This window comes from Ranitomeya variabilis, chromosome 1 (assembly GCF_051348905.1).
Source record: "Ranitomeya variabilis isolate aRanVar5 chromosome 1, aRanVar5.hap1, whole genome shotgun sequence".
Taxonomy (NCBI): Eukaryota; Metazoa; Chordata; class Amphibia; order Anura; family Dendrobatidae; genus Ranitomeya; species Ranitomeya variabilis.
The window spans coordinates 1,167,514,809-1,167,540,433 of NC_135232.1; the positions used below are offsets into that span (position 1 = coordinate 1,167,514,809).

The 25,625-nt window shown below is 52.3% G+C and overlaps 2 protein-coding genes and 1 long non-coding RNA gene across 12 annotated transcripts in view; 1 reads left to right on the forward strand and 2 right to left on the reverse strand.

The window, feature by feature from the left end:
- Positions 1-2,217: 2,217 nt before the first annotated feature.
- HTRA2 (HtrA serine peptidase 2) lies at positions 2,218-20,113 on the forward strand. Of its 4 annotated transcripts, XR_013220142.1 has the most exons (9): positions 2,243-2,647; positions 5,728-5,932; positions 8,075-8,269; positions 8,390-8,422; positions 12,603-12,714; positions 15,135-15,204; positions 17,250-17,345; positions 17,416-18,127; positions 18,353-20,113. XR_013220142.1 is itself a non-coding variant. In XM_077280491.1 (8 exons), exons 1-8 carry the CDS (start codon positions 2,292-2,294, stop codon positions 17,579-17,581), a joined length of 1,233 nt encoding a protein of 410 aa, XP_077136606.1. In that variant the 5' UTR covers positions 2,218-2,291; the 3' UTR covers positions 17,582-20,113. The 4 variants fall into 4 exon arrangements, 3 of the variants coding, with proteins under 3 accessions (XP_077136606.1, XP_077136607.1, XP_077136608.1); XM_077280491.1 differs by having other exon boundaries at positions 2,218-2,647; positions 17,416-20,113; XM_077280492.1 differs by having other exon boundaries at positions 2,268-2,334; positions 17,416-20,113.
- LOC143793485 (uncharacterized) lies at positions 16,004-17,242 on the reverse strand. The gene is made up of 3 exons (XR_013220143.1): positions 16,811-17,242; positions 16,336-16,599; positions 16,004-16,121 (listed from the first exon to the last, which is right to left on the reverse strand). It is a non-coding gene; the product is annotated as an uncharacterized LOC143793485 (long non-coding RNA).
- LOXL3 (lysyl oxidase like 3) overlaps positions 20,101-25,625 on the reverse strand; it is a 275,024-nt gene continuing 269,499 nt past the window's right edge. For all 7 annotated transcript variants that reach the window (XM_077280484.1, XM_077280490.1, XM_077280487.1 and 4 more), the window contains 3 exons: positions 23,119-23,255; positions 22,143-22,254; positions 20,101-20,754 (listed from right to left, as the gene is read on the reverse strand). In XM_077280484.1, the coding sequence (XP_077136599.1) occupies positions 20,681-20,754; positions 22,143-22,254; positions 23,119-23,255 (323 nt within the window). In that variant the 3' untranslated portion in view covers positions 20,101-20,680. The remainder of the gene's footprint in view (positions 20,755-22,142; positions 22,255-23,118; positions 23,256-25,625) is intronic.

Genomic DNA, 25,625 nt, shown 5'->3' on the forward strand with positions numbered 1-25,625 from the left:
ATAGGATCAGCACGGTAATAAGAAGGAGCGGGCGGACGGATATAGGAGCGGACGGATATAGGATCAGCACGGTAATAAGAAGGAGCGGACGGACGGATATAGGAGCGGACGGATATAGGATCGGCACGGTAATAAGAAGGAGCGGGCGGACGGATATAGGATCAGCACGGTAATAAGAAGGAGCGGGCGGACGGATATAGGAGCGGACGGATATAGGATCAGCACGGTAATAAGAAGGAGCGGACGGACGGATATAGGAGCGGACGGATATAGGATCGGCACGGTAATAAGAAGGAGCGGGCGGACGGATATAGGAGCGGACGGATATAGGATCAGCACGGTAATAAGAAGGAGCGGACGGACGGATATAGGGGCGGACGGATATAGGATCGGCACGGTAATAAGAAGGAGCGGGCGGACGGATATAGGAGCGGACGGATATAGGATCAGCACGGTAATAAGAAGGAGCGGGCGGACGGATATAGGAGCGGACGGATATAGGATCGGCACGGTAATAAGAAGGAGCGGGCGGACGGATATAGGGGCGGACGGATATAGGATCAGCACGGTAATAAGAAGGAGCGGACGGACGGATATAGGAGCGGACGGATATAGGATCGGCACGGTAATAAGAAGGAGCGGGCGGACGGATATAGGATCAGCACGGTAATAAGAAGGAGCGGGCGGACGGATATAGGGGCGGACGGATATAGGATCAGCACGGTAATAAGAAGGAGCGGACGGACGGATATAGGAGCGGACGGATATAGGATCGGCACGGTAATAAGAAGGAGCGGGCGGACGGATATAGGATCGGCACGGTAATAAGAAGGAGCGGGCGGACGGATATAGGGGCGGACGGATATAGGATCAGCACGGTAATAAGAAGGAGCGGGCGGACGGATATAGGAGCGGACGGATATAGGATCAGCACGGTAATAAGAAGGAGCGGACGGACGGATATAGGAGCGGACGGATATAGGATCGGCACGGTAATAAGAAGGAGCGGGCGGACGGATATAGGAGCGGACGGATATAGGAGCGGCACGGTAATAAGAAGGAGCGGGCGGACGGATATAGGAGCGGACGGATATAGGAGCGGCACGGTAATAAGAAGGAGCGGACGGACGGATATAGGGGCGGACGGATATAGGATCGGCACGGTAATAAGAAGGAGCGGGCGGACGGATATAGGAGCGGACGGATATAGGATCAGCACGGTAATAAGAAGGAGCGGGCGGACGGATATAGGAGCGGACGGATATAGGATCGGCACGGTAATAAGAAGGAGCGGGCGGACGGATATAGGAGCGGACGGATATAGGATCAGCACGGTAATAAGAAGGAGCGGGCGGACGGATATAGGAGCGGACGGATATAGGATCGGCACGGTAATAAGAAGGAGCGGGCGGACGGATATAGGAGCGGACGGATATAGGAGCGGGCGGACGGATATAGGAGCGGACGGATATAGGATCGGCACGGTAATAAGAAGGAGCGGACGGACGGATATAGGAGCGGACGGATATAGGATCAGCACGGTAATAAGAAGGAGCGGGCGGACGGATATAGGAGCGGACGGATATAGGATCAGCACGGTAATAAGAAGGAGCGGGCGGACGGATATAGGAGCGGACGGATATAGGATCGGCACGGTAATAAGAAGGAGCGGGCGGACGGATATAGGAGCGGACGGATATAGGATCAGCACGGTAATAAGAAGGAGCGGGCGGACGGATATAGGGGCGGACGGATATAGGATCAGCACGGTAATAAGAAGGAGCGGACGGACAGATATAGGAGCGGACGGATATAGGATCGGCACGGTAATAAGAAGGAGCGGGCGGACGGATATAGGAGCGGACGGATATAGGAGCGGCACGGTAATAAGAAGGAGCGGGCGGACGGATATAGGAGCGGACGGATATAGGAGCGGACGGATAATAAGAAGGAGCGGGCGGACGGATATAGGAGCGGACGGATATAGGAGCGGACGGATAATAAGAAGGAGCGGGCGGACGGATATAGGGGCGGACGGATATAGGAGCGGACGGATAATAAGAAGGAGCGGGCGGACGGATATAGGAGCGGACGGATAATAAGAAGGAGCGGGCGGACGGATATAGGAGCGGACGGATAATAAGAAGGAGCGGGCGGATCACTGACGGATCACTGGCGGATCACTGACGGATCACTGACGGATCACACACACTCCCGCCGCCCTCCTGTCCCCTCAGCCCGGGGTTGCACAGAGCGCAGACGCCTCCCAGGGGGCGGAGCCTCCGGACAAGATGGCGGCCTCCGTGGTGTGTCGGGTGTGGGGGCGCCGCCCGGGTGTGTGGGGGGTCGGCTCTCGGGCTCTGTGCTCCGGGGTCTTCGGGTCTCGGTGTCAGGATTCCCCGGGGGCACAGTCACGTGACGGAGGGAGTCGGGGGGCGCGGTATATCGGGGCCCTGCTGGGGGCGGGACTCGGGTTGTGGAGTTGGCGACGGGTAGAAGCGGCCAGACCGGTGACCCCGCCCCCTGACCCCCCGAGATCCGATGCCCCGCCCCCTGACCCCCCGAACCCCCGGAAAGTCTTCAACTTTATTGCAGATGTGGCTGAGAAGTGCAGCCCGGGCGTGGTGAATATCGAGACCCTGGGGAGGTGAGCGGGGGGCGACAGACTGGGGGGCTACCGAGGTACTGGGGGAGGGGCTACCGAGAGACTGGGGGGAGGGGCTACCGAGGTACTGAGGGGAGGGGCTACCGAGAGACTGGGGGGAGGGGCTACCGAGAGACTGGCGGGAGGGGCTACCGAGGTACTGGGGGAGGGGCTACCGAGAGACTGGGGGGGTTACTGAGACACTGGGGGGCTACCGAGAGACTGGGGGGGGGCTACCGAGAGACTGGGGGGGCTACCGAGAGACTGGGGGAGGGGCTACCGAGGTACTGGGGGGAGGGGCTACCGAGAGACTGGGGTTACTGAGACACTGGGGGGAGCTACCGAGGTACTGAGGGGGTTACCGAGAGACTGGGGGGCTACCGAGGTACTGGGGGGGCTACCGAGAGACTGTGGGGTTACTGAGACACTGGGGGGAGGGGCTACCGAGGTACTGGGGGGCTACCGAGGTACTGGGGGGCTACCGAGAGACTGGGGGGCTACTGAGAGACTGGGGGGAGGGGCTACCGAGGTACTGGGGGGGGGCTACCGAGAGACTGGGGGGTTACTGAGAGACTGGGGGGCTACCGAGGTACTGGGGGGGGGCTACCGAGAGACTGGGGGGTTACTGAGAGACTGGGGGGCTACCGAGGTACTGGGGGGGGGCTACCGAGAGACTGGGGGGTTACTGAGAGACTGGGGGGCTACCGAGAGACTGGGGGGTTACTGAGACACTGGGGGGAGCTACCGAGGTACTGGGGGGCTACCGAGAGACTGGGGGGCTACTGAGAGACTGGGGGGGGCTACCGAGGTACTGGGGGGAGCTACCGAGAGACTGGGGGGCTACCGAGGCACTGGGGGCTACCGAGAGACTGGGGGGCTACCGAGGTACTGGGGGGGGCTACCGAGAGACTGGGGGGGCTACCGAGAGACTGGGGGGGAGGGGCTACCGAGAGACCGGGGGGCTACCGAGAGACTGGGGGGGCTACTGAGAGACTGGGGGGGCTACCGAGAGACTGGGGGGGTTACTGAGAGACTGGGGGGCTACTGAGATACTAAGGGAGATATTGGGGGGCTACTGAGGTACTGGAGGGCTACCGAGATACTGGGGGGCTACCGAGAGACTGGGGGGGGGCTACCGAGAGACTGTGGGGTTACTGAGACACTGGGGGCTACCGAGAGACTGTGGGGTTACTGAGACACTGGGGGGCTACCGAGAGACTGGGGGGCTACTGAGAGACTGGGGGGGGCTACCGAGGTACTGGGGGGAGCTACCGAGAGACTGGGGGGTTACTGAGAGACTGGGGGGCTACCGAGGTACTGGGGGGAGGGGCTACCGAGAGACTGGGGGGTTACCGAGGTACTGGGGGGAGGGGCTACCGAGAGACTGGGGGGTTACCGAGGTACTGGGGGGAGGGGCTACCGAGAGACTGGGGGGTTACTGAGAGACTGGGGGGCTACCGAGGTACTGGGGGGAGGGGCTACCGAGAGACTGGGGGGTTACCGAGGTACTGGGGGGAGGGGCTACCGAGAGACTGGGGGGGCTACCGAGAGACTGGGGGGGCTACTGAGAGACTGGGGGGGCTACTGAGAGACTAGGGGGGCTACCGAGAGACTGGGGGGGTTACTGAGAGACTGGGGGGCTACTGAGATACTAAGGGAGATATTGGGGGGCTACTGAGGTACTGGGGGGCTACCGAGGTACTGGGGGGAGGGGCTACCGAGGTACTGGGGGGCTACCGAGAGACTGGGGGGGTTACTGAGAGACTGGGGGGCTACCGAGGTACTGGGGGGCTACCGAGAGACTGGGGGGGCTACCGAGAGACTGGGGGGCTACCGAGAGACTGGGGGGCTACTGAGATACTAAGGGAGATATTGGGGGGCTACTGAGGTACTGGAGGGCTACCGAGATACTGGGGGGCTACCGAGGTACTGGGGGGCTACCGAGGTACTGGGGGGCTACCGAGAGACTGGGGGGCTACCGAGAGACTGGGGGGGTTACCGAGGTACTGGGGGGCTACCGAGGTACTGGGGGGCTACCGAGGTACTGGGGGGCTACCGAGAGACTGGGGGGGCTACTGAGAGACTGGGGGGCTACCGAGGTACTGGGGGGGTTACTGAGAGACTGGGGGGCTACTGAGATACTAAGGGAGATATTGGGGGGCTACTGAGGCACTGGAGGGCTACCGAGATACTGGGGGGCTACTAAGATACTGGGGGGCTACCGAGGTACTGGGGGGCTACCGAGATACTGGGGGGCTACCGATGGACTGGGGGGGTTACTGAGAGACTGGGGGGCTACCGAGGTACTGGGGGGCTACCGAGATACTGGGGGCTACTGAGATACTAAGGGAGATACTGGGGGGCTACCGAGGTACTGGGGGGGTTACTGAGATACTGGGGGGCTACCGAGGTACTGGGGGGCTATTGAGATACTAAGGGAGATATTGGGGGGCTACTGAGGTACTGGGGGGCTACTGAGGTACTGGAGGGCTACCGAGATACTGGGGGGCTACTGAGATACTGGGGGGCTACCGATGCTTTGGGGGGCTACAGACACTTCAAGGCGCTATCGAGACAGTAGGGTCTACCAAGGCATGGATGTGGGCCACCGAGACAGGGGGGGACACCAAGACATAGCAGGGGACTACAGGGACCCCGAGAGACGGAGTGGGGTGACACGGGACCCCGAGTCACAGGGCGGCCGGACAGCGGCCCCTGAAGCACTGGACGCCCTATGAGGAGCCGGACCCCTGACCGAGACTCTCACACCTACATTTCCTTAACCATCAACATCCCAAACCATGGAAAGTTACCGGATCCAAAGTCTGTGGCCCCAGAACTCGGTGACCCCCGACTGTGACATCACACGGACCCCCAGATATTTTCTGTCACCCCCATATCACAGTATTTGTCTTGCACCCCCACCTTACAAGTTACACCCTCCAGTGACCACTGCGGAGCCAAAAAGGCCCAGAAACGCCCCCAGACCCCACACGCCCGACCCCACACCCCCGACCCTTGTACCATATTTTGGGTTTAGTGTTATCTGGGTCTCTGATGTGTGGGGTGTTGTGACCCCGCAGGCATCCGTTCTCCGGGCGGGAGGCCGTCATTTCCAGCGGCTCCGGGTTCCTGGTGTCAGCAGACGGGCTGATCGTCACCAACGCCCACGTGGTGGCTAATAAGAGGCGGGTGAGGGTGCGACTGCACGACGGGGACACGTACGAGGCGACGGTCTGCGCCCTGGACCCCATACAGGACATCGCCACTGTCCGCATCACCCCGAAGGTAAGGTGCATCCCAGTGATGAGACAATAATGAGAGACTGATACATGTCCCCCCCAACAATGAGAGACTGGTGTGTTTCCCCCCAATAATGAGAGACTGGTGTGCGTCCCCCAATAATGAGAGACTGGTGCGTGCCCCCCCAATAATGAGAGACTGGTGTGCGTCCCCCAATAATGAGAGACTGATGCACGTGTCTCGCCGTCCTTCTCCCTTTTGCGGGGTGGCTCAGGGTCCTTCCACCGCCTGCATGGTATCTCGCCGTCCTTCTCCCTTCTGCGGAGTGACTCGCAGTCCTTCCCCCGCCTGCATTGTGACTCGCAGTTCTTCCCTCACCTGCGTGGTGACTTGGGGTCCTTTGCCCACCTGCGTGGTGTCTCGCCGTCCTTCTCCCTTCGGCGGGATGGCTCGGGGTCCTTCCACCGCCTGCATGGTGACTCGCGGTTCTTACCTTGCCTGCGTGGTGACTTGGGGTTCTTCCCTCGCCTGCGGGGTGGCTCGCCGTTCTTCCCTTGCCTGCGTGGTGTCTCGCCGTCCTTCTCCCTTCTGCGTGGTGACTTGCAGTTATTCCACCGCCTGCATGGTGACTCGCAGTTCTTGCCCCTCCTGCGTGGTGTCTCGCCGTCCTTTTCCCTTCTGCGGGGTGACTCACAGTCGTTCCCCCGCCTGTGGGATGGCTCGCGATTCTTCCACCGCCTGCGGGATGACTCGCGATTCTTCCCCTGCATGCCTGGGGACTCGCGGTTCTTCCCTCACCTGCGTGGTGTCTCGCTGTCCTCCTTTCTGCGTGGTGGCTTGCAGTTCTTCCCCCGCCTGCATGGTGTCTCGCCGTCCTCCTCCCTTCTACAGGTTGACTCACAGTCCTTCCCTCGCCTGCGTGGTGGCTCGCGATTCTTCCCCCGCCTGCGTGGTGTCTCACTGTCTTTCTCCCTTCTGCGTGGTGTCTCACTGTCCCCCCTCCTGCGTGGTGTCTCACTGTCCTTCTCCCTTATGCGGGGCAGCTCGCTGTCCTCCCCATCCCCCCCCCCTACTTGCGGGGTGGCTTGCTGCCCTTCCCCCGCCTGCGTGGTATCTCACCGTCCTTCTCCCTTCTGCGAGGCAGCTCGGGGTCCTTCCACCGCCTGCGTGGCGACTTGCATTTCTTCTCCCGCCTGCGTGGTGTCTTGCCGTCCTTCTCCCTTCTGCGGGGTGGCTCGTGGTCCTTCCATCGCCTGCGTGGTGTCTCACCGTCTTTCTCCCTTCTGCGTGGCGACTCGCGGTTCTTCCCTCACCTGCGTGGTGTCTCGCTGTCCTCCCTCCTGCTTGGTGGCTCGGGGTCCTCCCCCCCCACCTGCGTGGTGTCTCACCATCCTTCTCCCTTCTGCGGGGTGGCTCGGGGTCCTTCCACCGCCTGCGTGGTGTCTCACTTTCTTTCTCCCTTCTGCGTGGCGACTCGCGGTTCTTCCCTCACCTGCGTGGTGTCTCGCTGTCCTCCCTCCTGCTTGGTGGCTCGGGGTCCTCCCCCCCCACCTGCGTGGTGTCTCACCGTCCTTCTCCCTTCTGCGGGGTGGCTCGGGGTCCTTCCACCGCCTGCGTGGTGTCTCACTTTCTTTCTCCCTTCTGCGTGGCGACTCGCGGTTCTTCCCTCACCTGCGTGGTGTCTCGCTGTCCTCCCTCCTGCCTGGTGGCTCGGGGTCCTCCCCCCCCCCGCGTGGTGTCTCACCGTCCTTCTCCCTTCTGCGTGGTGGCTCGGGGTCCTTCCACCGCCTGCGTGGTGTCTCACTTTCTTTCTCCCTTCTGCGTGGCGACTCGCGGTTCTTCCCTCACCTGCGTGGTGTCTCGCTGTCCTCCCTCCTGCTTGGTGGCTCGGGGTCCTTCCACCGCCTGCGTGGTGTCTCACTTTCTTTCTCCCTTCTGCGTGGCGACTCACGGTTCTTCCCTCACCTGCGTGGTGTCTCGCTGTCCTCCCTCCTGCTTGGTGGCTTGGGGTCCTCCCCCCCCACCTGCGTGGTGTCTCATCGTCCTTCTCCCTTCTGCGGGGCAGCTTGCTGTCCTCCCCATCCCCCCCCCCCCCCCCCAATTGCGGGGTGGCTTGCTGCCCTTCCCCCACCTGTTAAGTAACGTGTGGACCCTGATGATTTGTTGTTGCCCTTGTCGCCATTGCAGGGCCCACTGCACCCTCTGCCTCTCGCTTGCTCTTCAGATGTTAGACAGGGAGAGTTTGTTGTTGCCATGGGAACGCCGTATCTGCTGCGGAACACCATCACCTCCGGGATTGTCAGCTCCGTGCAGCGCGGGAGTCGGGAGCTCGGACTCTCAAATAAGGACATGGACTTCATCCAAACGGACGCCATCATAGATGTGAGTGCCACATGGGGGCGCCGCTGATCGGACCGGACATGTCAGCAGCAGGGGAGGGATTTACACTTGTGATATCTGCAGCTGATCAGCCTCCTAACCCCACTTCTCCTTCACTCACAGGTCGGAAACTCTGGAGGCCCCCTGGTCAACCTGGTGAGAATAGTCTGAGGCATAGCAGGCATATCACACATGGAGCGGTATATTACACTGAGCGACATATTACACTCTGCATATTACACCGAGCGGCATATTACACTCTGCATATCACACCGAGCGACATATTACACTCTGCATATCACACCGAGCGACATATTACACTCTGCATATCACACATGGAGCGGTATATTACACCGAGCGGCATATTACACTCTGCATATCACACCGAGCGACATATTACACCGAGCGGCATATTACACTCTGCATATCACACATGGAGCGGTATATTACACCGAGCGGCATATTACACTCTGCATATCACACCGAGCGACATATTACACCGAGCGGCATATTACACTCTGCATATCACACATGGAGCGGCATATTACACCGAGCAGCATATTACACATGGAGCGGCATATCACACCGAGCGACATATTACACCGAGCGGCATATTACACTCTGCATATCACACATGGAGCGGCATATTACACCGAGCAGCATATTACACATGGAGCGGCATATCACACCGAGCGACATATTACACCGAGCGGCATATTACACTCTGCATATCACACATGGAGCGGCATATCACACCGAGCAGCATATTACACTCTGCATATTACACCGAGCAGCATATTACACTCTGCATATTACACCGAGCAGCATATTACACTCTGCATATCACACACTGAGCAACATGTTACACTCTGCAGAACACACACTGAGCGACATGTTACACTCTGCAGAACACACACCGAGCGACATATTACACTCTGCAGAACACACACCGAGCGACATATTACACTCTGCAGAACACACACCGAGCGACATGTTACACTCTGCAGAACACACACTGAGCGACATATTACACTCTGCAGAACACACACTGAGCGACATATTACACTCTGCAGAACACACACTGAGCGACATGTTACACTCTGCAGAACACACACTGAGCGACATGTTACACTCTGCAGAACACACACTGAGCGACATGTTACACTCTGCAGAACACACACTGAGCGACATGTTACACTCTGCAGAACACACACTGAGCGACATGTTACACTCTGCAGAACACACACTGAGCGACATGTTACACTCTGCAGAACACACACTGAGCGACATGTTACACTCTGCAGAACACACACTGAGCGACATGTTACACTCTGCAGAACACACACTGAGCGACATGTTACACTCTGCAGAACACACACCGAGCGACATGTTACACTGCAGAACACACACTGAGCGACATGTTACACTCTGCAGAACACACACTGAGCGACATGTTACACTCTGCAGAACACACACTGAGCGACATGTTACACTCTGCAGAACACACACTGAGCGACATGTTACACTCTGCAGAACACACACTGAGCGACATGTTACACTCTGCAGAACACACACTGAGCGACATGTTACACTCTGCAGAACACACACTGAGCGACATATTACACTCTGCAGAACACACACTGAGCGACATGTTACACTCTGCAGAACACACACCGAGCGACATGTTACACTCTGCAGAACACACACTGAGCGACATGTTACACTCTGCAGAACACACACCGAGCGACATGTTACACTCTGCAGAACACACACTGAGCGACATGTTACACTCTGCAGAACACACACCGAGCGACATATTACACTCTGCAGAACACACACTGAGCGACATATTACACTCTGCAGAACACACACTGAGCGACATATTACACTGCAGAACACACACTGAGCGACATATTACACTCTGCAGAACACACACTGAGCGACATATTACACTGCAGAACACACACTGAGCGACATGTTACACTCTGCAGAACACACACCGAGCGACATGTTACACTCTGCAGAACACACACCGAGCGACATATTACACTCTGCAGAACACACACTGAGCGACATATTACACTCTGCAGAACACACACTGAGCGACATATTACACTGCAGAACACACACTGAGCGACATGTTACACTCTGCAGAACACACACTGAGCGACATGTTACACTCTGCAGAACACACACCGAGCGACATATTACACTCTGCAGAACACACACTGAGCGACATATTACACTCTGCAGAACACACACTGAGCGACATGTTACACTCTGCAGAACACACACTGAGCGACATGTTACACTCTGCAGAACACACACTGAGCGACATGTTACACTCTGCAGAACACACACCGAGCGACATGTTACACTGCAGAACACACACCGAGCGACATGTTACACTCTGCAGAACACACACTGAGCGACATATTACACTCTGCAGAACACACACTGAGCGACATATTACACTCTGCAGAACACACACTGAGCGACATGTTACACTCTGCAGAACACACACTGAGCGACATGTTACACTCTGCAGAACACACACCGAGCGACATGTTACACTCTGCAGAACACACACCGAGCGACATGTTACACTCTGCAGAACACACACCGAGCGACATGTTACACTCTGCAGAACACACACTGAGCGACATATCATACAACCAAACGATATGTTATTCTTTGCATAACACACACCTGGCAGCATTTTACACTCTGCATATCAGCGACATGTTACACATCACATACTGAATGCCATATTACACTCTCTGTATTACGCACCAAGCGCCATGTTACACTCTGCATATCACACACCGAGCGGCATATTATAGTCTGTATATCACACACGGACCGGCAATTTACACTCTGCAAATCACACCAATATAATATTACAATATATTACACACACCAAGCAACATGTTACACTCTGCATAAGACACACCGAGTGACGTATTACACCCTACGTATCACACACCGAGCGGCATAGTACACTGCATATTAGAGTACACCATGTTCCAAATTATTATGCAAATTGGATTTAAGTGTGATAAAGATTTAATTGTTTTGTTTTTCAAATAAACTCGTTGATGGTATTGTGTCTCAGGGCTCAATGGATCACTGAAATCAATCTTAAACACATGTGATAATTAGTTTTCCAGGTGATTCTAATTAAAGGAAAACTACTTAAAATGATGTTCCACATTATTAAGCAGCCACAGGTTTCAAGTAACATGGGAAAGGAAAAGGATCTTTCTGCTGCTGAAAAGCATCAAATAGTGCAATGCCTTGGTGAAGGGATGAAAACAGTAGAAATTTTCCAAAAACATAAGTGTGATCATCGTACTGTTAAGAGATTTGTGGCTGTATCTGAGCACTGACAGAGTTCATGCAGATAAAGGCATAATGAGGAAGGTTTCTGCCATACAAATTCATCGGATTAAGGGAGCAGCTGCTAAAACACCATTACAAAGCAGCAAACAGATATTTGAAGCTGCTGGTGCCTCTGGAGTCCCTCGAACCTCAAGGTGTAGGCTCCTTCAAAGGCTTGCTGTGGTGCATAAACCTACTATTCGGCCACCCTTAAACAGTGTTCACAAGCAGAAATGGTTGTATTGGGCCCACACATACATGAAGACTAATTTCCAAACAGTATTGTTTACTGATAAGTGTTGAGCAACCCTGGATGGTCCAGATGGATGGAGTAGTGGATGGTTGGTGGATGGCCACCATGTCCCAACAAGGCTGCAACAACAGCAAGGAGGTGGAGGAGTCATGTTGTGGGCTGGAATCATGGAGAAACAGCTGGTAGGGCCCTTTAAGGTTCCTGAAGGTGTGAAAATGACCTCTGCAAAGTATATAGAGTTTCTGACTGACAACTTTCCTCCATGGTATAAAAAGCAGAAACGTGCCTTCAGGAGCAAAATCATCTTCATGCTGACAATGCCCCATCTCATGCTGCAAAGAAAACCTCTGAGTCATTGGCTGCTATGGGCATAAAAGGAGATAAACTCATGGCGTGGCCGCCATCTTCCCCTGACCTCAACCCTACAGAGAACCTTATTAGACTGACTGTCATTTGCACCGACCATTTAGGAAAATCCGAGAAAAATGTCATTTGCATAATAATTTTGACCATGAAGTGTGCATATCACACACCAAGCGGCATTTTACACTCTGTATATTATACAGCGAGTGGCCGATTATAATCTGTATATTACACACCCAGCATCATAGTGGTCAGCCACCGGCGTATTACACACACAGGGATATTACGATCTGTATGTTTCTCACTGATTAGCATATTACACTATTTTCCTGATTGCAGGACGGTGAAGTCATAGGTATTAATACTCTTAAAGTGACGGCTGGCATCTCCTTCGCAATTCCGTCAGACAGAGTGAGACGTTTTCTTCAGCAGGAGGAGAGGCGGAGTCAGGGTAATGTACTCAGGGGTGGGTCTGCAGCACTAAGGCGGAGTCAGGGTAATGTACTCAGGGGTGGGTCTGCAGCACTGAGGTGGAGTCAGGGTAATGTACTCGGGTGGATCTGCAGCACTAAGGCGGAGTCAGGGTAATGTACTCAGGGGTGGGTCTGCAGCACTAAGGCGGAGTCAGGGTAATGTACTCAGGGGTGGGTCTGCAGCACTGAGGTGGAGTCAGGGTAATGTACTCGGGTGGATCTGCAGCACTAAGGCGGAGTCAGGGTAATGTACACAGGGGTGGGTCTCCAGCACTGAGGCGGAGTCAGGGTAATGTACACAGGGGTGAGTCTCCAGCATTGAGGCGGAGTCAGGGTAATGTACTCGGGTGGGTCTGCAGCACTGAGATGGAGTCAGGGTAATGTACACCGGGGTGAGTCTCCAGCACTGAGGCGGAGTCAGAGTAATGTGCTCAGGGGTGGGTCTTCCAGCACTGAGGCGGAGTCAGGGTAATGTACACCGGGGTGAGTCTCCAGCACTGAGGTGGAGTCAGAGTAATGTGCTCGGGTGGGTCTTCCAGCACTGAGGCGGAGTCAGGGTAATGTACACCGGGGTGAGTCTCCAGCACTGAGGCGGAGTCAGGGTAATGTACACAGGGGTGAGTCTCCAGCACTGAGGTGGAGTCAGAGTAATGTGCTCGGGTGGGTCTGCAGCACTGAGATGGAGTCAGGGTAATGTACTCGGGTGGGTCTGCGGCACTGAGGCGGAGTCAGGGTAATGTACTCAGGGGTGGGTCTGCGGCACTGAGGCGGAGTCAGGGTAATGTACACCGGGGTGAGTCTCCAGCACTGAGGCAGAGTCAGGGTAATGTACACAGGGGTGGGTCTCCAGCACTGAGGCGGAGTCAGGGTAATGTACACAGGGGTGGGTCTCCAGCACTGAGGCGGAGTCAGGGTAATGTACACAGCGGTGGGTCTCCAGCACTGAGGCGGAGTCAGGGTAATGTGCTCGGGTGGGTCTGCAGCACTGAGATGGAGTCAGGGTAATGTACTCGGGTGGGTCTGCGGCACTGAGGCGGAGTCAGGGTAATGTACACCGGGGTGAGTCTCCAGCACTGAGGCGGAGTCAGGGTAATGTACACAGCGGTGAGTCTCCAGCACTGAGGCGGAGTCAGGGTAATGTGCTCGGGTGGGTCTGCAGCACTGAGATGGAGTCAGGGTAATGTACTCGGGTGGGTCTGCGGCACTGAGGCGGAGTCAGGGTAATGTACACCGGGGTGAGTCTCCAGCACTGAGGCGGAGTCAGGGTAATGTACACAGGGGTGGGTCTCCAGCACTGAGGCGGAGTCAGGGTAATGTACACAGGGGTGGGTCTCCAGCACTGAGGCAGAGTCAGGGTAATGTGCTCAGGGGTGGGTCTTCCAGCACTGAGGCGGAGTCAGGGTAATGTGCTCAGTGGTGGGTCTTCCAGCACTGAGGCGGAGTCAGGGTAATGTACACAGCGGTGAGTCTCCAGCACTGAGGCGGAGTCAGGGTAATGTACACCGGGGTGAGTCTCCAGCACTGAGGTGGAGTCAGAGTAATGTGCTCGGGGGTGAGTCTTCCAGCACTGAGGCGGAGTTAATGTAATGTGCTGAGGGGTTCCTCTGCAGCACTGAGGCTGACTCGGGGTAATGTACTCATTGGTGGCTCTGCAGCACTGAGGCAGAGTCAGGGTAATGTGCTCAGGGGTGGGTCTTCCAGCACTGAGGCGGAGTCAGGGTAATGTACACCGGGGTGAGTCTCCAGCACTGAGGTGGAGTCAGAGTAATGTGCTCGGGGGTGAGTCTCCAGCACTGAGGCGGAGTCAGGGTAATGTACACAGGGGTGGGTCTGCAGCACTGAGGTGGAGTCAGGGTAATGTACTCGGGTGGGTCTGCGGCACTGAGGCGGAGTCAGGGTAATGTACACCGGGGTGAGTCTCCAGCACTGAGGCGGAGTCAGGGTAATGTACACAGGGGTGAGTCTCCAGCACTGAGGCGGAGTCAGGGTAATGTACACAGGGGTGGGTCTCCAGCACTGAGGCGGAGTCAGGGTAATGTGCTCAGGGGTGCGTCTTCCAGCACTGAGGCGGAGTCAGGGTAATGTACACCGGGGTGAGTCTCCAGCACTGAGGTGGAGTCAGAGTAATGTGCTCGGGGGTGAGTCTTCCAGCACTGAGGCGGAGTTAATGTAATGTGCTGAGGGGTTCCTCTGCAGCACTGAGGCTGACTCGGGGTAATGTACTCATTGGTGGCTCTGCAGCACTGAGGCAGAGTCAGGGTAATGTATTTATGAGTTTTCACCATGGATTTGGGCCTACAATTAGAACTGAGGCATGAAGGTCAAGTCGGGTAATGTGGTCAGGGGTAGTGCTGAAGCACAGAATCAGGGTAATGTTATAAGTTGCTTTCTGATCCAGGTTCTTGGTTCGGACGCTCCGAAGTGAAGCAGAGATACATTGGAGTTATGATGCTAACATTGACACCAAGGTACAGGGCACATCTCCTACCCAAATAAACAACCAATTCAAACTTCTCTGTTCTCTTCCTCCTAAAGCTGTCCTTTGCCTTCTATATTACTGTGCTCCTCCTCCTGGACCTGTCCTCTGCCTTCTACATTACTCTGTGCTCTTCCTCCTCCTAGACCTGTCCTCTGCCTTCTACATTACTCTGTGCTCCTCCTCCTAGACCTGTTCTTTGCCTTCTACATTACCCTGTACTCCTACTAGACCTGTCCTTTGCCTTCTACATTACTCTGTGCTCCTCCTCCTGGACCTGTCCTCTGCCTTCTACATTACACTGTGCTCCTCCTACTAGACCTGTCCTCTGCCTTCTACATTACTCTGTGCTCCTCCTGGACCTGTCTTCTGCCTTCTACATTACTCTGTGTTCCTCCTCATAGACCTGTTCTTTGCCTTCTACATTACTATGTGCTCCTCCTCCTAGACCTGTCCTCTGCCTTCTACGTTACTTTGTCCTCCTCCTGGACCTGTCCTCTGCCTTCTACATTACTCTGTGCTCCTCCTAGACCTGTCCTATGCCTTCTACATTACTCTGTGCTCTTCCTAGACCTGTCCTCTGCATTCTACATTACTCTGTGCTCCTCCTCCTAGACCTGTCCTCTGCCTTCTACATTACTCTGTTCCTCCTCCTAGACCTGTCCTCTGCCTTCTACATTACTCTGTGTTCCTCCTCCTAGACCTGTCCTCTGCCTTCTACATTACTCTGTGCTCCTCCTACACCTGTCCTCTGCCTTCTACATTACTCTGTGCTCCTCCTAGACCTGTCCTCTGCCTTCTACATTACTCTGTGCTCCTCCTAGACCTGTCCCCTGCCTTCTACATTACTCTGTGCTCCTCCTAGACCTGTCCCCTGCCTTCTACATTACTCTGCGCCTCCTCCTAGACCTGTCCTCTGCCTTCTGCATTACTCTGTGCTCTTCCTAGACCTGTCCTCTGCCTTCTACATTACTTTGTGCTCCTCCCAGATCTGTCCTCTGCCTTCTACATTACTCTGTGCTCCTCCTCCTAGACCTGTCCTCTGCCTTTTACATTACTCTGTGCTCCTCCTCCTAGACCTGTCCTCTACCTTCTACATTACTCTGTGCTCCTCCTCCTGGACCTGTCCTCTGCCTTCTACATTACTCTTGTGTTCCTTCTCCTAGACCTGTCCTCTGCCTGCTACGTTACTCTGTGTTCCTCCTCATAGACCTGTACTCTGCCTTCTACATTACTCTGTGCTCCTCCTCCTGGACCTGTCCTCTGCCTTCTATATTACTGTGCTCCTCCTCCTCCTAGACCTGTCCTCTGCCTTCTATATTACTGTGCTCCTCCTCCTAGACCTGTCCTCTGCCTTTTACATTACTCTGTGCTCCTCCTCCTAGACCTGTTCTCCTCCTCCTTGACCTGTCCTCTGCCTTCTACATTACTCTTGTGTTCCTTCTCCTCCTAGACCTGTCCTCTGCCTTCTACATTACTCTTGTGTTCCTTTCCTCCTAGACCTGTCCTCTGCCTTCTACATTACTCTTGTGTTCCTTCTCCTCCTAGACCTGTCCTCTGCCTTCTACATTACTCTTGTGTTCCTTCTCCTCCTAGACCTGTCCTCTGCCTTCTACATTACTCTTGTGTTCCTTCTCCTCCTAGACCTGTCCTCTGCCTTCTACATTACTCTGTGCTTCTCCTCCTGGACCTGTCCTCTGCCTTCTACATTACCCTGTCCTCCTCCTAGACCTGTCCTCTGCCTTCTACATTACTCTGTGCTCCTCATCCTAGACCTGTCCTCCTCCTCCTTGACCTGTCCTCTGCCTTCTACATTACTGTGCTCCTCCTAGACTTGTCCTCTGCATTGTTCATTACTGTGCCCCTCTCCTAGACTTGTCCTCTGTGTCCTTTTCATTGCTTTGTCCTTTATTACCTGTCTTCTCCATACATCTCTGCTCTAATCTTCTGATACCTCCCCACATATAGTCTCCCAAATGTAATCTGATTTCTGTAACAAGACTCCCTATATGTAGTACCTTGCCCTATTATTGGCAGGATCCTGGCAGACATGAAATTCCGGGATCCCGGATTTCCAGACGTTCTTCACGGAATCCTCATCCATAAAGTGATCATTGGATCGCCTGCTCACCAGTAAGTGTTTGCATTTATAGAGATTTGTGCCCCTGCTGGCTGGGTTCTCTGACCTCTTCTGACTCCTCAGGGCGGGTCTGAAAGCCGGAGACATTATTCTAGAGATCAATTCTCGAAAGGCGGCCACTGCAGAGGATGTGTTTGATGCTGTGAACTCTCAGGAGAAGCTCACCATGATGATCCGCCGCAGCTATGAGACACTGATGGTGACAGTCATCCCTGAACCGGTGGAGTGATGGCTGCTCGATATAAGTGCACACTGGGGTGAGAACTGGTGGAGTTACCAGCTGAGCGTCCACAAGTCTATCCTCATCGGCCAGGCCCACAGTGGATAGCAACCACTCCTGAGGGATAGGCATGGAATCGCTGGTCCTTCTACCAAATACATAGGTATGGAACTGTGAGTCCTGAGTATGATGGAGTGTAACAGTGGGGTTCACTACTTTCACCGCTGGACTTTCCTGTCTGGATGGAGTGGCAGGCCCAGATGCTGCTATAAGTGACTTCTCTCATCCCATTCGTCTCTCTGTCATGGATTCTAGACGAGTAGCGATGTGGAAGACCCTTTATAATAATTGTTAGCCTGATATCGCCGACGTCACTTCTGAGTACTTACTGGGTTATGTCTCACGTAAAACGATCCAGTGAGGCCGTGCTGGTGGGGTCATTACTCCAATGTATGCAGTATGTGCTGCACACAGTAAGAATATCACCTCTTGTTGGAGCTCACATTTATCGGCACTAGTGAGGAGCGAATATACTCGCTACTCGAGATTTTCCGAGCACGCTCGGGGGTCCTCCGAGTATTTTTTAGTGCTTAGAGATTTAGTTTTCGTTGCCTCATCTGAATGATTTACATCTGTTAGGCAGCTTGTTACATGTGGGGATTCCCTAGCAACCAGGCAACCCCCACATGTACTTATGCTGGCTAGCAGCTGTAAATCATGCAGCTGCATCAACAAAAACAAAATCTCCAAGCACTTACAAATACTCGGAGACCCCCCGAGCGTGCTCGGGAAATTTCAATCAACGAGTATACTCGCTCATCACTAATCGGCACTCCTTAGCTTTACCTCGTGTAGAGCTTCTCTAGAGGCTGACGATGAATCCACCTGAAGGTCTATCCAGTGTTGGAGGGTTTGTGGACTCCAGGTCAGGAGCATGGATCTGTCGTGTATTGTGATGTGGGGTGTAATTATAGCCATTCAAAAGCAAAATAACAGTTATAGCAAATGATTACCTCTTCTTTCATCTTTTACTTTAAAGATCTTGTGTCATTCAATTTCCTTCTGAACTACCGGTCTAGCTCGCAAAGGGAAAAGTCACATTTTGAGAACAGTATATATGCCCGCCCTTTATTAAGGAGACCTACTTCTGACATACCACAGGTCTTACTTGAGAGATTTCTAACACGATTTTTTGGTCTTGTAGTGCTGGCATGTGTAGCCGAGGAGGTCCAGAGAGGTGGGTGTGGACCCTCCACTCTATATCCAATATTATAGTTATAATAAAAACTACATTTTCACTACTCCACATTCTGTGATCTTCTGCCTAATGTGGTAGAGCCGGGTTTGTTTAGCCCCCAGTTCTGTCCTATATAAATTGGTCCTTTTTCTGTAATAACTTGGGTTTAATACCTCCTCCTATCCTGCAGGGGCACTGTTTCTCTTTACCTACTAGTTGCCCCTCAAGAATTATAATAGAATGAGTTTCCTACCTCTGTCCTATACATAGGTGTATGACGTGTTCATTATAGAAACCAGGAGCTTCACCATCTGAAAATTAGACGCTCGGTGACTCCATATCAATATAGGAAAATCTAGTTATCTGAGCAACTTAAATTAAAGCTTGATCATCGGTTCTAGACTTTTTGGGGCTAGGAATCCACTGCTAGCCTTGTGGGGTTTTCTGGTGCCATAGAATGGAGAGTATACAGACAATGGTGTGATTTAGGAATTTGCACGGGAAAAATTCATCACTATGAGTGATCAGAAGAGTATAATGAAGAAATGTCATAATGAAGGATTCGGTAGGATGTGAAGAATCGTTCTAATGAAAGAATCATAAGGATGTGAAGATTGGTTTGAATAAAATGATCAGAAGAGGATGTGAAGAATCTTACTAATGAAAGAATCTGGAGGATGTGAATAATTGTTCCCAAAAAAATCAGAGAAAGACATGAAGATAAAAGGTGAAAATTGTTCGTATGAAGGGTTTGGTGGACAACACGAAGAGCCTCAAAACTGTGGATGAACAACCCCTTTCCTTGGACTAATGGAGGTGGAATAATTGTGGGTGGAAGATTTTATTTCCACACTCTGTGGATGAATGAATCCTACTTAATCTAATGGCATAATGGGGTTGGTTTAAGTGTTTTGACCCACACTAGATCCAGGTTTGGATAGTTTGGCTTACCAAAGAGCTGTTTCCTATGGCAGGAAGACAGTGCCCAGTGACACGAGGGTGGTATAGTCATGGATTGAGAATAGACGAAGTTTTAGTACTTCCATCTAATGATCCTGTCCACCCGGAATGATATCCGTGATAACGAGATCTTCAGCTTGTGGGAACGTCTCACTGAATTGCTGTGGTTCTTGGTTCTGAGGGGAAATGTGCTGCTAGAGGGGAGGCTCTTCTAGCGTGACCATTCCCTGTAGCTGTGTTCCTGTTCATAGCTGTATTGTGTGGTGTTTATACTTGTGTGACGTGGTACTGTTATCTGCATTTTGCCGTTTCAGTAATGCACCACACCAACTTAATATGGAAGAATTTATGAAGAAAAAACCCTATAACTTAGTAGCACAAATAATGAAATTTGTGTGAGCACCTTTGCGAAAGGATGTAATCACCGGAGGACCCGTGTGTTAGTAGCACCCATGTATTGTGTAGGACGTGTGACGGCTCCATGTTGACATAACCTTGGATCTTCTGCACCTGGACACGTCGTCTGTAGGGAGGGTCGTGAAGAGAGGCTGAGGTCAAGGAGGAACGTCTGCGTGTATACAGTCCAGTCTCCTCGTTGTCTTTTTAGTGTCATCATCAGTCAGTAGCAGCAGCTCACATGATGGAGTGTAGGATTCACCATATATGTTGTCTGCGTGTACCGCTACAAATTTACTGCCACCAAGAGATGATCACGAAAACAAATGAAAGACGCCGGCAGAGCCAGCACTGATCTTGCCAGTATGTGACTGGTGCCTCAGCTGACATCAGGCCATGGACGCCCACATCACCAGTCCAAAGCCATGGGTGGTATTTCATAAGCTTTGTGCTCCTGCCATATATTACCATGTGGGAATTCTTGGCTGAGGCTTTCAGAATGAGAAGCAGTGGTGTTAAAGGATTTGGTTGTTGAGCTGCCCCCTATACTGTTCAAACCTCTTGTTCGCTTCTTCACTGAATGCGTCACCTGAAACAATATGAGACAACATGGAGTCACACAGTGGTTTGCTAGCTGTCCTTTACAGATGGCTGGTCATGTCTGTTGTGTGCCTACTAGCGAGTATGGTTGTTACTCAAGTTTATTCGAGCATGCTCGGGTGGTCTCCGAGTATTTCGGCGTGCTCAGTAGTGATGAGCGAGTGTACTCATTGCTCGGGTTTTCCCGAGCACGCTCTGGTGTCCTCCTAGTATTTATGACTGCTCAGAGATTTATTTTTCATCGCGGCAGCTGAATGATTTACAGCTACTAGCCTGCTTGATTACATGTGGGGATTCCCTAGCAACCAGGCAACCCCCACATGTACTTAGGCTGGCTAATAGCTGTAAATCATTCAGTTGCCGTGATGAAAACGAAATCTCCGAGCAGTCATAAATACTCGGAGGTCATCCTAGCGTGCTCGGGAAAACCTGAGCAACGAGTACACTCGCTCATCACTAGTGCTCAGAGATTTAGTTTGTCGACCCAGCTGCATGATTTGCCACTGCTAAACAGCTTGAATACAAGTGGGGATGGCCTAACAGGCAATCCCCACCTGTATTCAGGCTGTCTAGCAGCCGTAAATCATGCAGCTGGGTCGACAAAAACTAAATCTCCGAGCACAACAAAATACCCTGAGGACACACGAGCATACTCGGGAAAACACGAGCAACAAGTATACTCTCTCATCACTAGTGCCTATGCTATACTAATTTGTGATGTCCCTTAGTCAGGGAGCTGTCTAGGTTGTGACTCAACATGTAAGTCACAGAGGAGGTGCTGGGGAAGTGAGGTAAGGAACCTCAGTGGGATTCGTCTAGCTGTGGCCTGCTCCTTACATGGATGATTGGTTGGTTGGTACCAGTGGGGCTTAGATAGATGGAGACCATTTGGACCCCTTCAATGTAGAGTGGGCTGCTGGTCCCATGCATTATACTATATAAACTTATCATTGGAGAGTTACAACCCAGTCGCTTTCATTAATGGGAATCTCTGTGAAGTCCACTGCAGGGGCATTCTCTCTTGTGTTGAGGGTCTTATTAATGGCATTACATGATTCTGTTTAGATGTGTAGGGTGTAACATAGAAGCAGCTTCGCCCTGAAGGTGACATACAACATTTAAGACTTCAGCCCCTGTAACAAAGTGAAATTTATAGCGACGCCTCAACCCGGGTGTATCCTGCCTCCCCAATAAGCTATAACACTGGCCATCATCTATCACAGTGAAAGTGTGGGCGTCGAGACGAGCAGTCAGCTGCCATGTATTCTGTACTGGATGATCACCACCTTGTCTGCACGTGTGTTCTACCTCCTATAGCCCCCTGAGCATTACAGGACAAGGGTCCTCTCCCCGAGTGTCTCATCCACAGCCGCTCACCTATATGACAGTTGTGTATCCAGATGCGGTGCCCATCATATTTGCAGTTACATTTCATGGCATTGTTGGTGAAGTCACTTTCTGCCACTTCAAAATTTGGATTAATGACGACCTTACGAATAAAGAAATACACATAAATGAGAATGGCGGAAAAAGCCAAACAACTGCTGGTCACAGACCCACTGTGGTGGCAATTAATCTCCATGCCAGCATCCGTCCCTTCCTCAGCCCCCAATCTACTAAAACTCTTGTGCATACCCTCATCATCTCCCGCTTCGATTACTGCAACACCCTCCTCTGTGGCCTCCCCGCTAACTCTCTTGCACCACTCCAGTCTGTCCTCAACTCTGCGTTCAAACTACTAACACTGATCTACAAATCCATCCAAAACCTGTCCCTTCCCTATATCTCTGAACTAATCTCCCAATATCTTCCCTCACGCAATCTCCGATCCTCCCAAGACCTCCTACTCTCTTCCACACTTATTTCTTCCTCACACAACCGCCTCCAAGATTTCTCCTGAGTGTCCCCCATCCTGTGGAATTCCACGCCTCAACACGACCGATTATCCACCACCCTCGGATCCTTCAGACGGAACCTGAAAACCCACCTCTTCAGGAAAGCCTACAGCCCGCAATAACCATTCTGCTGCCTCTCCACCCCCCGAGCTGCCACCTCACCACCACCCGAGCTGCCGCCTCACCACAACCCGAGCTGACGCCTCATCACCACCTGAACTGCTGCACCCCAAACCTGTCTCTTCCCCATTATCCCGTAGAATGTAAGTCCGCAAGGACAGGGTACTCTCCTCTCTGTACCAGTCTGTCATTGTAAATTTGTTTACTGTAAACAATATCCATAATTCTGTATGTGACCCCTTCTCATGTACAGCACCATGGAATTAATGGTGCTATATAAATAAATAATAATGCTACAGCATAGGGCACGCTTCCTACATGACAGACCAAGCGCTTACCTGAAGTATGTAGTTTCCTGGTTTTACATCCGTTATGTCAATCCATTGACAGTCTATGTCATGACGATACAAATCCCAACATCCCACGGTGATGCCCTGCTCACCAAAGTTGGCACATTCATACCTCTTACTGACCGCTGTAGAGAGAGAACATGGTGGTTAGAGGCTGAGACCATTTCATGTAGTCATCCACTAAGTTCTGTACTAATGCTCCCCGAGCGATGCATGCCTGCTACTGAGAAGTCTACTGTCCTAACACGGCATAACCAACATGCACTGGAGGAAGACTCACTGCAGGACACCATAACCGATATCACTGCATTATGGAAGATTATTACTATGAGGCCTGCACTGGAGGAAGACTCACTCACTGCAGGACACCATAACCGATATCACTGCATTATGGAAGATTATTACTATGAGGCCTGCACTGGAGGAAGACTCGCTCACTGCAGGACACCATAACCGATATCACTGCATTATGGAAGATTATCACTATGATGCCTGCGCTGGAGGAAGACTCTCACTACACGACACCATAACCGATATCACTGCATTATGGAAGGTTATCACTATGATGCCTGTACTGGAGGAAGACTCGCTCAACTGCATGACAGCTTTACTGACATCACTGCATTATGGAAGATTGTCACTGTAATGCCTGCGCTGGAGAAATACTTACTCACTGCAGGACACCATAACCGATATCACTGCATTATGGAAGATTATTACTATGAGGCCTGCACTGGAGGAAGACTCGCTCACTGCAGGACACCATAACCGATATCACTGCATTATGGAAGATTATCACTATGATGCCTGCGCTGGAGGAAGACTCTCACTACACGACACCATAACCGATATCACTGCATTATGGAAGGTTATCACTATGATGCCTGTACTGGAGGAAGACTCGCTCAACTGCATGACAGCTTTACTGACATCACTGCATTATGGAAGATTGTCACTGTAATGCCTGCGCTGGAGAAATACTTACTCACTGCAGGACACCATAACCGATATCACTGCATTATGGAAGGTTATCACTATGATGCCTGTACTGGAGGAAGACTTGCTCACTGCATGACAGCTTAACTGACATCACTGCATTATGGAAGATTATCACTGTAATGCCTACGCTGGAGGAAGACTCTCACTACACGACACCATAACCGATATCACTGCATTATGGAAGATTATCACTATGATGCCTGCGCTGGAGGAAGACTGACTCACTGCAGGACACCATAACCGATATCACTGCATTACGGAAGGTTATCACTGTAATGCCTGCACTGGAGGAAGACTTACTCACTGCAGGACACCATAACTGATATCACTGCATTATGGAAGGTTATCACTATGATGCCTGCACTGGAGAAAGACTTACTCACTGTAGGACACCGTAACCGATATCACTGCACTATGGAAGATTATAACTGTAATGCCTGCACTGGAGAAAGACTTACTCACTGCAGGACACCATAACCGATATCACTGCATTATGGAAGATTATCACTGAGGCCTGCACTGGAGAAAGACTCACTCACTGCAGGACACCATAACCGATATCACTGCATTATGGAAGATTATTACTATGAGGCCTGCACTGGAGAAAGACTCACTCACTGCAGGACACCATAACCGATATCACTGCATTATGGAAGATTATTACTATGAGGCCTGCACTGGAGAAAGACTCACTCACTGCAGGACACCATAACCGATATCACTGCATTATGGAAGATTATCACTGTAATGCCTGCACTGGAGGAAGACTCGCTCACTGCAGGACACCATAACTGATATCACTGCATTATGGAAGATTATTACTATGAGGCCTGCACTGGAGGAAGACTCGCTACTGCAGGACACCATAACTGATATCACTGCATTATGGAAGATTATTACTATGAGGCCTGCACTGGAGGAAGACTTACTCACTGCAGGACACCATAACTGATATCACTGCATTATGGAAGGTTATCACTATGATGCCTGCACTGGAGAAAGACTTACTCACTGTAGGACACCGTAACCGATATCACTGCACTATGGAAGATTATAACTGTAATGCTTGCACTGGAGAAAGACTTACTCACTGCAGGACACCATAACCGATATCACTGCATTATGGAAGATTATCACTGAGGCCTGCACTGGAGAAAGACTCACTCACTGCAGGACACCATAACCGATATCACTGCATTATGGAAGATTATTACTATGAGGCCTGCACTGGAGAAAGACACACTCACTGCAGGACACCATAACCGATATCACTGCATTATGGAAGATTATTACTATGAGGCCTGCACTGGAGAAAGACTCACTCACTGCAGGACACCATAACCGATATCACTGCATTATGGAAGATTATTACTATGAGGCCTGCACTGGAGAAAGACTCACTCACTGCAGGACACCATAACCGATATCACTGCATTATGGAAGATTATCACTGTAATGCCTGCACTGGAGGAAGACTCGCTCACTGCAGGACACCA